Source organism: Ascidiella aspersa, chromosome 2, assembly GCF_963924565.1.
Source record: "Ascidiella aspersa chromosome 2, kaAscAspe10.2, whole genome shotgun sequence".
NCBI classification, from domain to species: Eukaryota; Metazoa; Chordata; class Ascidiacea; order Phlebobranchia; family Ascidiidae; genus Ascidiella; species Ascidiella aspersa.
Genome location: NC_139448.1, coordinates 17,492,179 through 17,505,993, shown reverse-complemented (window position 1 = coordinate 17,505,993; position 13,815 = coordinate 17,492,179). Strand labels below are relative to the sequence as shown.

At 36.8% G+C, this 13,815-nt stretch overlaps 2 protein-coding genes across 3 annotated transcripts; one reads left to right on the top strand and one right to left on the bottom strand.

Annotated features, from left to right (window-relative positions):
- The first annotated feature begins 823 nt into the window (after nt 1-823).
- On the top strand, nt 824-7,517 carry LOC146164102 (uncharacterized). Of its 2 annotated transcripts, XM_083381669.1 has the most exons (7): nt 824-1,080; nt 2,653-2,881; nt 3,356-3,450; nt 4,478-4,630; nt 6,756-6,890; nt 6,994-7,144; nt 7,223-7,517. In XM_083381669.1, the coding sequence occupies exons 1-6, from the start codon at nt 858-860 to the stop codon at nt 7,119-7,121; spliced, it is 963 nt and encodes a 320-aa protein (XP_083237795.1). In that variant the 5' UTR covers nt 824-857; the 3' UTR covers nt 7,122-7,144; nt 7,223-7,517. The 2 variants fall into 2 exon arrangements, with proteins under 2 accessions (XP_083237795.1, XP_083237793.1); XM_083381667.1 differs by having other exon boundaries at nt 6,994-7,517.
- Nucleotides 7,198-12,216, bottom strand: LOC146164101 (uncharacterized). Its single transcript, XM_083381670.1, has 5 exons — nt 11,958-12,216; nt 11,366-11,479; nt 10,622-10,719; nt 9,812-9,949; nt 7,198-7,881 (listed from the first exon to the last, which is right to left on the bottom strand). The coding sequence occupies exons 1-5, from the start codon at nt 12,162-12,164 to the stop codon at nt 7,818-7,820; spliced, it is 621 nt and encodes a 206-aa protein (XP_083237796.1). The 5' UTR covers nt 12,165-12,216; the 3' UTR covers nt 7,198-7,817.
- Between the last annotated feature and the right edge of the window lie 1,599 nt (nt 12,217-13,815).

Below are 13,815 nucleotides of genomic sequence, written 5' to 3'. Positions count from 1 at the left end.
CGGTTTGCAACAGGAGTGATTTGCTTTAGTTGTTATGCCACTTTACTTAAGTTTGAGAGATTTTAGTAAGATGAATGTTATAAAAGTTGACAAAATTTCTAATACATGTCTTTATGTTGACAAAGTGTAGGCTGATTTGCTTTTCGGTCCTAGACATTATGGTATTAAAAAGGTTAACAGATAAACTTGTCTGTGATGTCGAATTCGTAAATGCCAAACAAATTTAAAACTCGAAGATCCTATGAAACATTAAAATTGCCATACGGTGAAATAACAACACAAGCAGAGTATTCTGCTTGGGGCAAATTGGACGGCAATAGCATAAATAATCAAATGTGTCTTTATCCAACGAGGGATTACTCAGCCTTTACGCGTTTTAGAACAAGCGCGTGCAAAACCATATAGTTGGTGCTGTAATCGCACATTTTTCCCCGCCTTTATTACGGTACGCGTTGACGTGCTTTCGACAATGTTGGTGTAGCATTTCGATGTGCCATCGCGCACGGAATCTCAGAAGACGAAAGTTCAGGATATTTTTGGTTTGGCTTGGTTGACGCGCAGTCCGTAAAGTTGTGGTGCCGATAAGCCGCTATCCTGCGTCATTTACCTCTCGATCTATATCCGAGTTTTAAAACAAATCGTGTGTTTATTGGTAAGTGTGAAGAGGCGAGGTTGTAGTCTGGAATAAGCAACAGCGATAAATGACTTACATTAAATGTGTATTTTTTTAGTAAAACTAGAATAAGATTAACACTTGTTGTTCACTGTTTAAATAAATGACCTAATGTTAGCTGTTATTTAACCCTTATATTACCGCAGTTGCATACGCGATTGTTAAAGGCATATTTTAAAGTAAAATGGTTGCAACTCTGCAAACGTTTTCGATTATTGTACTTTTAAACGTGCTGTACCAACATTCCCAAGCTTCTGTTGTCCATTTGAGTATGGTCACCCATGTTAACCCATGCACTCCAATGGGCGATCCAAAACGCTTCAACGACGAATCTGAGAATATGGATGCGGAAAAGTTGCCGTTTCGTGTGAGGTTGTTCGTATCCGAAGACAACACAGCACAAACAGGTAGATTTTATGGAAAGCTATTTTGTCAAACAAGTAAATACTTCTAAAGGCCTATCTTTTTTTAATATAAAAGTCAGGCTTTTTAACATATAAAACAAGAGTGTATTTAGTTGGAAAATTTTGGTTGTGGCCAAATAAGTGGATATCAATTCAAACGCTAATGTGCATTTGTTCACATCTATTTTCGTTGTAACGCTTTTTTGTAAATTCCTACACTACTGTTTGTGTTGCAGGAAATGATTTTCGTTTTCTATACATACTGAAATAACTAAATGTGTTTCATTGGCTTACACGATTAATCGTAAATATAATAACTAGGGAAATTTTTATTTTGACCTAAAAAAAATTTTTTTTTGTGATTTTATTTTTTTTGACTTAAAATTTGCGATATAAGTTACAGCTGATCCAAGTGAACATTGTGACATATTTCCTGCTTTTATGGGTTAATATGGTTTAATTGTGTCGCAGTTCCTGATTTACAATGCTTCCACGATTTTTACAAAAATTATTCTCAAGAAACACAAATTTTGACTTTACTGAAAATTTTGACTTCATCTTGACCTATAAACTTCTTAGAAACAGTCCCTTAGGTGCTGAATACAACTTTATTCTTTGATTTGTGGACAGACGAAGTCCTTAAAAATTGTTGACTTTATTAACTTTTGCGGGCCCTAATAATAACAGAACAAGACAATCATTTTAAACCTGACTTACTGTACATTTGCCCACTGATTGCAAAATAGATAAAATAGCGATAAAAACTATGCCCGACCCAAATAACTTGGTAATTCGAACATATACATGTTATTGTTATGTAAAGTGAGCTATAACAGAAGCGATCTGCTTATTAAAAAGTTATTTTCCCATTAAAACCTTAAGTAGGCCACAGTCAGCGGAAATCAGGTTGCACATTGCTAATTTTAACGCCCAAATGCTTCGCGAAGCGATGTTCAGCTATGATCACAGAGATAAGGCAGCCTGGACCTAAGTATGCCGCTTCGGGCGAAAATTTGTGCGCAAATTTTATTTTAAACGACGGAAAAGTGTCATTTGGGAACCTAATTATCATTTAATCATGGAGCTGAAAATACCACTCCTTAACAACAAAACTTTCCAAGGATTGTTAAAGCAATACATTTAGGCTATATATTGGGATAAAAAACAATAAATATTTGGTATGTTAAAAGTAAGCTAATAAGTTACATTCAAAGGTCAGTAACTGTTGGCTGTATACACTTGTTTGATGTGTTTGCAAACAAAGAGCCACCTTTAACCTTTGGCATTCAGATCTGACTGTTACAACATGTGCGAGAGTGAATGAGCTTCTTTAATCTGGTCTTACCGAAAACTCACTGAAAGATTAATTATTCTGTGTTTGCCATACGCGTAGTTACAACATTATTAGATAAACTAAAATGTGGACTATAACCAGAATAAATCTGAACATGTATTATATTCTATAACCCCAAAATACTCAATGCGCGAAACAATGAAACAAATTCTTTTCTCGGGATAAGAGTTATACACCGATAACATATTTCAATAACAACTCTTTACAAATGTATTATTCAGTTAACATCCTCGGCATTTTTCGGCAAGTTTTGATCCAAGCACGTTCAAAGTCATTCCACACAGCGCCTCTGGTGGGGACGTGGTCGGGTCATGACCTACCCAAAGGAGAAAAGGCCCTGAACTGCGAGGGTAAAAACTCATCCTCGATAAGCTCGGACACTAACCTTTCGCTCAAGAAATTTGCCACCTACACGTGGAAAGGAACATGCAGCCAGGACATCTCTTTTTTGTAAGCGTCCATACATTTATCACAACCGCTTAATTATGTTAGGCTTAATTACAATGCCGCGTTAACTAACTATATGCAATACATACAATACACATCCTGAGGTTCTTGTATGGGCTAAAGCAATTTATCTAAGATATAAACTTTTCACTTTGGCTTTATTAAAATGGCGAAATGTTGCACTTGTTTAACATCCGCCAGATTTCAAAATGCGCTAAACTTTCACATAAAATCAGAAAATGTAACGTATACGTGCTAACGTGCTTGTTGTTGCAATTATAAGATATTAAGGTCGTTTAGTTAGCCAATATTTTATACAAGGATTATTTTGAAAACCATTAAACATGAGAAACCTAAGTATGTTAATAACGTGGTAAAATACTGCCTTTGGTCACGGATTCATAGCGTACCAATTTTACCACGATTTAGGTCGTACCAGAAACGGGTCAAATTTTGTTGCTTATATTGTGATTACAGTGTTTACGTTTCTACTACGAACGAAGAATGGCATCACATGAAAATCCCGTGCGCAAAGCCGACGAGCACCTTTTCTCTCCGCTCGAAATCCGACAGTGAGCAACAAGAACAAAATTTCGAAAGGGATTATGCTCTTCGACGGGCCGATTAATGACTTAATTGTTATGTATCAGATCTATGTTTAGAACAGAGGGGTGCAGCATACGGCCCGGCGCACCTATTTTAGTGGCCCGCACAACCTTCGCCAATTAGCTTATTTTACCAACATGTTGTTTTTTGTTTTTAACAGGATAATTGACAATTGGCAAACAGGATAATTTGACAAACTTGGCATTACGTCCGCAGTGATCTATTTTGACGCGTTATAGCATACGTTTAACTCTTTGTAATGAAAAAATAAAAAGTTAAGGTTTGTAACTTCAAAATAAGAAGCTGAAAGTATAAAACAAAAGTGGGCAAATTTTTTTACAGCAGGTCACTGTTACGTGTTTATCAACACTTAAACACCCAAATTAATTAATTGCCATAAGCCAAATCTTAGAGTTCATATTAATATTAAGTTATCTTACGAATTTTTAAATAGGGCTTTAGATTACGCGTTTCAGCTTTCGTTTGCCAAATATGTTCTTCAGTTACATAATATCATATTTGATGATGCAAAGTTTTCCGTATTGTTGTGTGAAAAATTCCTGTGTTTTCCTGCTTCAGTTCGCCTCGTTTCAAACTTGACAGTCACATAAGAAACACACAAGGTTGTGGCGAGCCGGGTCGAAAAGAGGATCTCAAATACACACATATGACGTTATACTGTGACGATATAAAACAAGTTTGGATATAGATATATATGTTATAATCAAAAATATAAAAAAATCGCGCCCAGATCTGGACAATATGAGTGGTGCTGATAGAATTTGTCCAGCTTGTGATTTTTGTATCCATCTTATCTTATTCATACTTTGTATTTGTGTTATGTATGTGGAAGCCCCTATAGTGCCAACTTTATGTATTTGAAGGTGGCTGTAGTTTAATCTTTGTGTATTTGGAATTTCCCCACTCCGGTTGATTACTGTGACACGCCCCTGATTACGAAATTACCATTTTTACCTGTATATTTTTTTTCAGGATTTACACAGTGGACATCTTTTGGGTCTTGCAGCAAAACATGTGGGACCTCGCAACAATTCAGGTTCAGGAAGTGTACGTTGACCAGTGGTTGTGGGTCTGGGGCGACCAAAGAGGCAAGAGACTGTTCTCTGCTGGCATGCGAACGATTCGGTAGGTTACCTGTCACACTGACAAAAAATAGACATGTATAAAGGGTTGCCATTCCGAGCCTTGTTAAGATTTGTGCTTATTTTAGTTAGTTAGTTTCTAAAAAATAATAATTTGCGTATTGTAAGAAACGTGCTTATTTCTGAGTGTCTTGTATAATTAGAATAAAATAAAAAAATGGTTTCCAACCTAGGAGACGCAAGACGTTCACAGAAAAGAAACTGTCATAAAAAAGACAAACAGTAGTCTATAAACTAAAATAATACAATGGAAGGAGCAAGAACAACCTCCCTCTTAAAATTGTGTTAATGACATTGGCTTCAATAAACCAGTGTTTATCACGTCACCATTACTCAATTAATGGCGAAGCATAGCTCCAATTTAATGGCCTTGTCTAGTAATAATAACAAAAATATATAAAGCCATGAACATACTGTTGCTGTCAGGCATTGTTTCAAATACGGTTCTTCCGGCAAAACTTTATTAAGTAGAAACGTTTCGACTACCTATTCGGCAATTTTCTTCAGGGTAAAATAATTGTAACTATAGGCGAAAAAATATATATACACCAGATAAACAGAAGAAAAAACACACATGGCCCACGTTGTAAACCACAAGGCGACAAAAAGCCCTCCCCCCTGGAAGTTTTCTGCGGGCGCTTCTGTATATGGGTTATGGCTACTGAAATTCCAAAATCTCGTAACATTCGCTGGATAACCTCCGATAAATTTGGAATCTTGGGTATTATCACTAAATCATTATTTAAGCATCCATTCGCTGTGTGCACTCGCGTCATTTCGTCGGTAAGGTCTGCCGGATCGCTTGTGAGGCGTCTAGCACGGTCCGTTAAGGAATTCAAAAAGTCACACATATACGTTGTACAGTACGTACCCTTTCAAAGATAATTGCTACAGTTATGCACAACGTAATGATTTCGAAAGATTCTGCTATCCAGAATCATAAATCTTACTTGTTGTGCCATCATTTTAGTCAAAAAGTTGTTTACGTATTCCTCGTCTATAACGTAATAATATACTAATCGCCATTCGGAATTTGCGGTTTTGTTGACAAACATTCCAACCGTTTGCCTGCACAAAAGTTTCCGTCCCATTAATGTTGTCAGTTTTGTAAATAAATAAAATTCGGATTTATTTATTTTTGATTTGTATTGCGGTCCTTGAAAAAAACAGATTCACAAATAGTGGTCCTTGGTCCAAATACGTTTTGGATACCCTGCGTTAAGGTATGTACGACCGCACGTTTGTGACTCAGTGGGTGATGCGATGTGAAGTAGAAAACTCTTTATATGTTGGTCGGTTTACAGTTCAGTTGTGCTATAATTCCCCCGTTATCCAAAATTAAAAAAACTTGTGTTTTAATTCCCCCATTATATGGAGTGTCAGTAGCCATAACCCTAAAAGACTCTGTCAATACATTCGACAAAAAGGGTGTATGTAGTCTATTGCATTCCCTATGTTGAATTGTTGAAATGTTCAGCGATATATGTTGGTGAAACAAGCCGTTCATTCAAAACTAGAAAAAAATAGCACAAGCGGGATGTCCGTCAACGAGATACATCAAAATCAGCGTTAGCCAGTCACGCGACTAGCCTAAGTCATAACATCGACTTTGAATGTTCGTGTATTGTGACTCGCGAGTAGACTACCATTACCGAGTCTTTCTAGAATCATGGGCGATACATGAGCATGCCAATAAAATGAACAATTAGCACGACAGTTTTCTTGCACCTTACTACAATTGTAATATAGAATATTCTCCTGAGATATTGCTGCTTTGTAGCTCTTTTTTGTGTTTCCAATGCGGCAACTCTAAGACCGAATGCTGACGTGTTACCTCTTACAAAAACAAATCTATCTAAGAAAACGTTAATTACAGCGTACACAATTTGAAACAAATTTTCATATTTGCAAATGTCGGAAACGATAATTGTGAAACTATTGCTGATATATTTAAGTGGTTCTCGGTGGCGTAGATTTCAGAACTAATTTCCCTGACATGTCAAAGGAACATCCTGATGTACGGTATGGCAACCCTATTCGAGTTACTATAAAACTTTAGATGATGTAATTTTGGTTCCGCACCAAACCATAGTGCTATGTAATCCCAGCTTGCAAGGACAGAAACTTCAGATGCTCTGTTTGGGGAACCATGGGCTACTGTCACGGCAATTTGGGTGCTTGGGTAAAACAGAGATGTCCAGCAACCTGTCAGGTTTGCTCGCTGGCGGATGCCTCAGCTTCAAGTAAGTGTTTTTTTAATAATTGTAAAAACAAATAACCAAATTCTTAAAGCCGTAAACTGCATTATTAGACAACGTTTATTTTCGCTATACACTTTATATGCAGGCTCGTGCATTGACAGTCCTGTATACCCGTTCAGCTGCACACGATGGTCGTCCAAAAACTTTTGTTCCAAGGGGTACTGGGTTAAATTTGTGCGAAAGAACTGTCGACAAAGCTGTGGAATATGTTAACTTTGTCAATATTGCCCTTGAAGGTGGCTAATTATTTTGCATATATGAAACATTTTCCTGCCGCTAGAGAATAGGCTAAATTTATTTCTATTTTTTTCTAGGTATTGATTGGTTTATTCACGAAAGAACACAACTCACCAGCTAATAGTCTCAGTAATTGACAATCAATATTACTTTTTACACATGCTAAGTAAAATAGGGACTATTGGCGCGTTATTGTACACAAATTAGGTTTCTTTTTATCACCAGAGCGTATAGGCTATTTTAACCAAGCGTTTTAAAAAAAGCTATACACAAAACATCTAGAAATACGATTTGCAGTGCTAAAAAGATGTATCAATTGAGGTCTTGTATATATTGTTTTCACAATAAAGGAATACAAGTTACAGATGTGTACATTTAGTGTGACATTGGTTGAGGCAAATCCCAGAAAGACGAGAAATTACACAAAACAAATATTTTGATCAATAACGATTTACTCTTCACTCATCATGCAAAGACTATAACCGAACGAAACTTTCAACATTGGAGTAACAAAAATCGATAATGTAAGAGGTATCAAATATTATGCCGCGACAACATTAATAAAATGTATTTTTCGACTTGGAAACGATAGAGATATAACTGTAGGTTTATACATTATTCTTGGAGCATTCTTGAGTTGTGTTTGTTGTAAATGTTAGACCTGAGGATTCCTTAAAGTTCATCGCGAACATCGCTGTTTTCGCAAGTACACAGCTGCAGCTGCCACGAACTGTCCCTGTGACAAAAAACGACAAGGCGTGAAACACACTTAAAACATGTATGGGTTTCCACCGGCAAACCAGAACCGGAAACCGCCTAATGAAAGATTTGGCGATAAGCGTTATAACGCTCGGTGAATGCTCTGTTTTATAAATTCAATCACTTTAGTTTATTCAAGAAAATCCAAAAATGGGTTAATGTTATCCACGAGCTGAGATGGCTTCTAGTTATCCATTAGTCCACTTTGCAGTGACAGCACCTGTGTGTCAGGTCGATCTGTGCTGACAGTACCAGTACCAAGCCAATTTTCCTCAACAGTATAACGAGAGTGTAATACTGTCTTAAAACACAACGTTGAATAAACGTTTAAAAATTTTCGACAGGCTAGTAGCATTTAATTTGGAAATGCCTGAATTATTCATTGTCCAAACTACATTTGCGAATGTCAAAGCATTTATTTCGTCTTTATTTAGGTTTAGTTCTTTGTGGCCCGAGAACAGGCAAAATGTTGGTAAAGTCCTTAAGTCGGGCACATAAAAGGTCATGCCGATTACGCTCAGGTCAACACGGTATCTTTGTCGGCGAATTTGATGAATGTCAACCAGAAAGTCCGTTACTCGCATCCGGCAGCATATAAATTCAGAAATGACTTGCGAGGGCTTTTATCAGGAGATGACGCCATGGGAAACTTTACAGTGTTTATGTTTCAAGATTTAATATATTCAGAAAACAATGCTCGTTGCAAGTTCCCCGCTCCCGCTTTAACTTACCAGGCTATCTTTAATTTTTTTAAGAACCATTTTAAAAAAACATCTGCCTTTAGTAAGTAATACTACTCGTACCAAGGTAATACAATTGCAGATAACAAATATAAGCAACCGGACCTGTTGTATGATCAAATTTTAATAAATGAAAAAACGCAGCTATACAAAATGCCAACAAACTAAAGAAGAGGTTTTTAAACTGTTTTGCCCAGTGGACGCATTTACCCATTTAAAATAATACTATACGATCTAGTAAAACTGTTATTACAACTCAATAGAAATGATGTGATGAGGCTAAACAAATTTTAATATAGTGCGTGAAATGGTCAAAACTTTTACGTGGGCACCAAGAGGATTATGGACTCTGGTTAAAATATACTAATCTAACGTAACAACTACGCTAAAGTTAAATAAACTAACAAAACTTGTTTATTTTCCTAATTATGTAACAAAACCGACTCAGTATGTCAAATGTTATCTTTAAAACAGGGTTCGGCAACCTTTTCATATTCGCGGACTAAAACAAACTCGACAAGTTTGTTTTTTATTATAGTAACTCTTAATCATGAGCGGACCTATATGTTTTATGCAATAGAAACTGAATTAATTATTCTCAAGAAGTTAGCAACGATCGGAGCGAGAAAAACATTGCACTCGTTTGGTTTAAATTTGATTTACAAGGAGACGTGGCACATTAAGCACACAAAATAAAACATACATTTCCTATACTCTTGTTCTTATATGTTATTCATAAAGGACTGAACACATCCGCGAAAAAAATATTTGGATCAAGTTAGAGAAACTTTCGTTCAATGCTGCGAACAATTTCCATTGTTTCCAAGCGCACGTCGCCTTTGTTATAAAAAGACTCCATCAAAGGGCAAATATACCACTAAGCACAATACGATTTGCACGGAGAGCAAAAATCAAACCTTTTTTTGAATGTTGAAACTAGTTAAAAATATGGGGCACTACCTTGTATACATTTTGTAAAGAGGTCGCGGTGGGATAATTTACATTGGCGGACCGGGCCCTGCCTGCGGGTCGTGGTTGCCCAACCTGTTTTAAAATTTTCTTTCATTATTCTTTCAAAGACTTTTGAACATATGTTTTTGTCGTTTTTAGTTTAAAGTCAGTGTAAGTGAAAACAAAAAGAATCCTCATCTTGACACACGCACTTACTTCATATTGTGGATATACTTGGCCTTCACACCCTGCACGTATACACCAACCAGAGGTAGCTCAAACTCTTTCTGGGCAAAAGATGGATCGGTCCACATGCAGTTCCATTTCGGGCATCTGACGTTGCAGCACCGATACCTAACAGGATATAAGACAGTATTTGTTTAGATAAAATTACGACAAATAGTGTTGTATAAAAAACGTAACGCTTTATTGGTCTCACAAATGCAATATAGAGGCCGAATCTTGAAATGTTGGGCTTAGTTTGCCAGAGGTAAAATCAGTTTTAACGTTTCGGCTTTCATGTATTTTGATCATATAGGTATTTGCATTTTCTAAGTCTTATGGGACGCCCCTTTTATACAACTAAGTTGAATAAGGGTTGGAGGTAGTGCTTTGGTTTGTGTGGTTTAGTATTATTAAATTAAAAATAGGCTACTCCAGATTTGCATTTTATTTACGATTTATGTTCTTATACTTAAATGTGTGGCATAACTATTACATGAGCGTAAGCCAGTAAAAACACAACTCTACTGTACAACTTCTAGGTCGAAGAACAAATATTTCAACTTGGCCTGAAGCTAAAAATTGTCGGATCGGCTGACATGCTACTCCATCCATAGAGCAGAATAAAAAAATAAAATGTGCCTATAACTATTAACCGATTCTGGTTTAGTAGGACTGACAACTGATGTGTCAAAAGTAGCGTGGAGTGTCGGTCACAAAAGGAGTATGACGTTTTTGTTGTGAAATAGCGGACGTTAGAATTTGCATTCAAGCAGTAATTTACATTTTTGTCATACGATTTACCATAATCGGACGTGGTATGATCCTTTCTCTGGCGCAAAGGCTCCCCAAGTCTGAAAGAAGCCGTTGTTTGGACACAGAAACTCCCAATTATCGGTTCTCTAAAAATAAACCAAAATTAAAAAGATTGGATTGCTTAAACCTTGTATGAACATTATGTTTATATTAATTTGGATCACCACTTTAAAGGGCAATCAATTTACTATAAAGGTCTGTTTAATAAAAGGATGTTAAGGGTTAACTATAGCCTATGTTTAAAAACATCAAAATAGATTAAAGGAATAAAAACGAAAAAAAAATATTCAGAAATGTGAACTATAAGTAACGGTGCGTTCCGCAGTATCGCCAATGCAGGAGTCCCCTTTACCATAAAGTGGTTACAAAACATCCTCTGAAACCGTGAACGTGACTGAAATCGCGTTGCTTTTACAGCGTAGGCCTATTACAAAATTGTAGTAGCACTGTATTGGAGCATAATGCAACAGTCATTTAAAAAATGGGGAGCTAACGAAGCGGACTCATATATGGAGTGCTTGGTGGTCTGGGTAAATACGTACGAAAATACTGCCGGCATACTTATCAGATAACTGAAAACTACGATTTCTTTTATTCAAACAATGAGGTTGACAGCGATTCGGCATGTATGTAATTTTAATTTCCCACGTATTAATTGCATGTTTTCACGCAAAATGTTGGGATTGATAAACATAAAATGCTTCATACGCCGGTCGGTCGTAGGCTACTCACGTCGGGGTTTCCAAGAAGCACCTTGCAGGTATCTTCGTGGTAGTCGAGAAGAATTCTCTCACATTTGTGACTGAATTGTCTCACTTGTCTCTTTTCCATCCATTCGCTCTTCGACTGTAAACCAACAAAAAAAAACTGGAATGGATCTACAGCGATAAAATTCGGGTAATTTGTTTATGTTTTTTTTTGCCCAGTGTCTTTTGGGGGTACAGCAAAAATGCACAGTACGTTTTTTACAAAAAGCTGTCGAGGGAATAGGACATTTTGCCTTTGAGTCAATGTTTCACCTCTAAAATAAGGTGTATGTAAAACGAAGCTTATATATTGTTTTGCATACGAGTGACACCGTTTGTTCACAAACACAACATCCAAACAACTCGGGTCAAATCAGACGACTAGCCTACTACTATACGATTACATGGGAACCAGCGTTGTTGAGTTTTTGCGTGGAGCAATGTAGCACATCACTGTTGACCCCAAGTCAAAAGTCAAACGTTATATGAATAAAACAAAGAGATAGCGACTCTCGAATTAAAATTGACATTGTGCCATCAACAATCAAACGCATGATGACATCAACACAAAAACTTACAAATGCAGGCTTCTCGTGGTACAAGCATGCGCAAGTGTAGTGGCCATTTTCATCAATTTCGCAGACACCTTCGTTGTTGTGTCGCCTGCATTCATCGTCATCGTTGGTCTTCAGGAAGTTCATTTTTGTGATATCGCTTCCAGCTTCCGTACACCACCACATACAGCTGGCGGTTATAAGGAGACAGGTCGCTAACAGGTTATTCATTTTCAACGTCGGATCACAAATGACTCCAAACTAAAAGCTAATGAAGAATGACATGTTTTTACCCTTTGTATAAGTAACTTAGTTTAGGCTACTTTTGGAGTAACACTGGCCAACATAAAAGCCCTTTATCTCAAGAACTGCGAGTTGACTTCATTAGGCTAACCAAAATCAGTCGGCCGTCAAGAATTTGTTGCAAGTAAGGCATTGGCAGCTGGTAAGTCTAGCCTGCGATAGGATTTGAAATGTTTTTTATTTATGATGTGGACGACAAACATAAGAATGTTAAACGTTTAACCTCTACCCTCCTTGTGTTATTTAGAACCGTGCCTAATTTTAGACTATCGCAATAATATTTAGGTAAAAAGGTATGCGAAAATAGTACCCACTATCCACGAGTACGCGTACTATTCACTAACGCTTAGCAAACTGCCTCGCCCTCTTACAATATTGTTTGCTCAAATCTTTATTTGCGTGATTTTCCCCAAGTGCTTACTTTAACTTTTCTCTGCCCTCAAACCTAAGTTTTGAATAATCGCAGTTCAAAGCGGCGTTTAGACTGTACAACTTTTCTTATTGCGTTTTAAAATGAAATAAACTTAGGCTGATATGCGTTACAAAGTGTACTTCTTTGTTTTATTAACTTTGTTGCACTATAAACAGAATTAACATATGTAAAGATTCCGTTGTTTTTACAAAATGATTCAAAGTATCCTTCTAAACTCATAAAATTTAGACTCAATTCGAGGTTTTAAATTCAACTAGGATTAGCCCACGCAAAATGGTTTACAGTTCGCACTGCAATGCGGGTACAAAAGTAAAAAAGTTAGCACTATTTCCGCTATGTAAAAATACGCTGCACAACGCTATTCTTAAAATACACAAAACTGTGAACAAGCATCCCGTACTTGTTGCTGCTTCCGGAGGACATGCGACCTGTTTAGACGCGAGCCAATGCGGTGTGTATAAAGTTGCTCTGTCATTCCCTTTTTCCTACAGTTCGCTTATGAGCTAAGAGTGAGCATCGACTTTGTCATCCGGTACGCTGTTGTAGCGGTACAACCCACAAATTGGTATGGCGTAAAGGCTGCGCAGTTTAGTGGTTGTCTTTTGTTTACCTATAACTCAACATATTCCGCGTTTACAGTAATACTAGATATTTGTATTTAAAAACCGAACTTAAATTATCATTTGCTCAATAGAAGATGTAGATAGGGTTGGGGTAACTGATAAAAATTTATTTTGCCTATGGACCAATGTTTTAAAACCTAAAAAAGATTCCTGCTTGTTTGAAATAAATTATGCTTCATAAAACGCTCGAAAGCAGTGCTGCCCAACCTTTTTCACTTCGCAAACCACTTTTAATGCAAGTTTGATTGTGCGACCTACAATGAAATATATAACCAAACGAATGACGAACAAATTAGTGAGAAAATAAACAATGTATAGGCTACACATGCAATTTACTATCAAGGCGAAACATGAGCTTGCATATTGGATTGCTACGTACAATCGTATTTGTTACATTGTTGCAATGTTGCATAAATGTTACGTAATGATAATGCAATAATTTCCCGATCTAATAGAAAACAGTAACATTTAGAAATGCTTCGCAACCCACCGGTTGGGAAACCCTGCTCTAAAGGTAATTATG

What these genes read in the sequence shown, in the direction of transcription:
- LOC146164102 (XM_083381669.1), top strand. Translation starts at nt 858, where the DNA reads ATGGTTGCAACTCTGCAAACGTTTTCGATTATTGTACTTTTAAACGTG. An exon ending in AGACAACACAGCACAAACAG is followed by an intron (nt 1,081 to 2,652) that starts GTAGATTTTATG and finishes TGTATTATTCAG; the next exon opens with TTAACATCCTCGGCATTTTT. An exon ending in AGCCAGGACATCTCTTTTTT is followed by an intron (nt 2,882 to 3,355) that starts GTAAGCGTCCAT and finishes TTGTGATTACAG; the next exon opens with TGTTTACGTTTCTACTACGA.
- LOC146164101 (XM_083381670.1), bottom strand. Translation starts at nt 12,164, where the DNA reads ATGAATAACCTGTTAGCGACCTGTCTCCTTATAACCGCCAGCTGTATG. An exon ending in ACCACGAGAAGCCTGCATTT is followed by an intron (nt 11,480 to 11,957) that starts GTAAGTTTTTGT and finishes GTTGGTTTACAG; the next exon opens with TCGAAGAGCGAATGGATGGA. An exon ending in TCATACCACGTCCGATTATG is followed by an intron (nt 9,950 to 10,621) that starts GTAAATCGTATG and finishes ATATCCTGTTAG; the next exon opens with GTATCGGTGCTGCAACGTCA.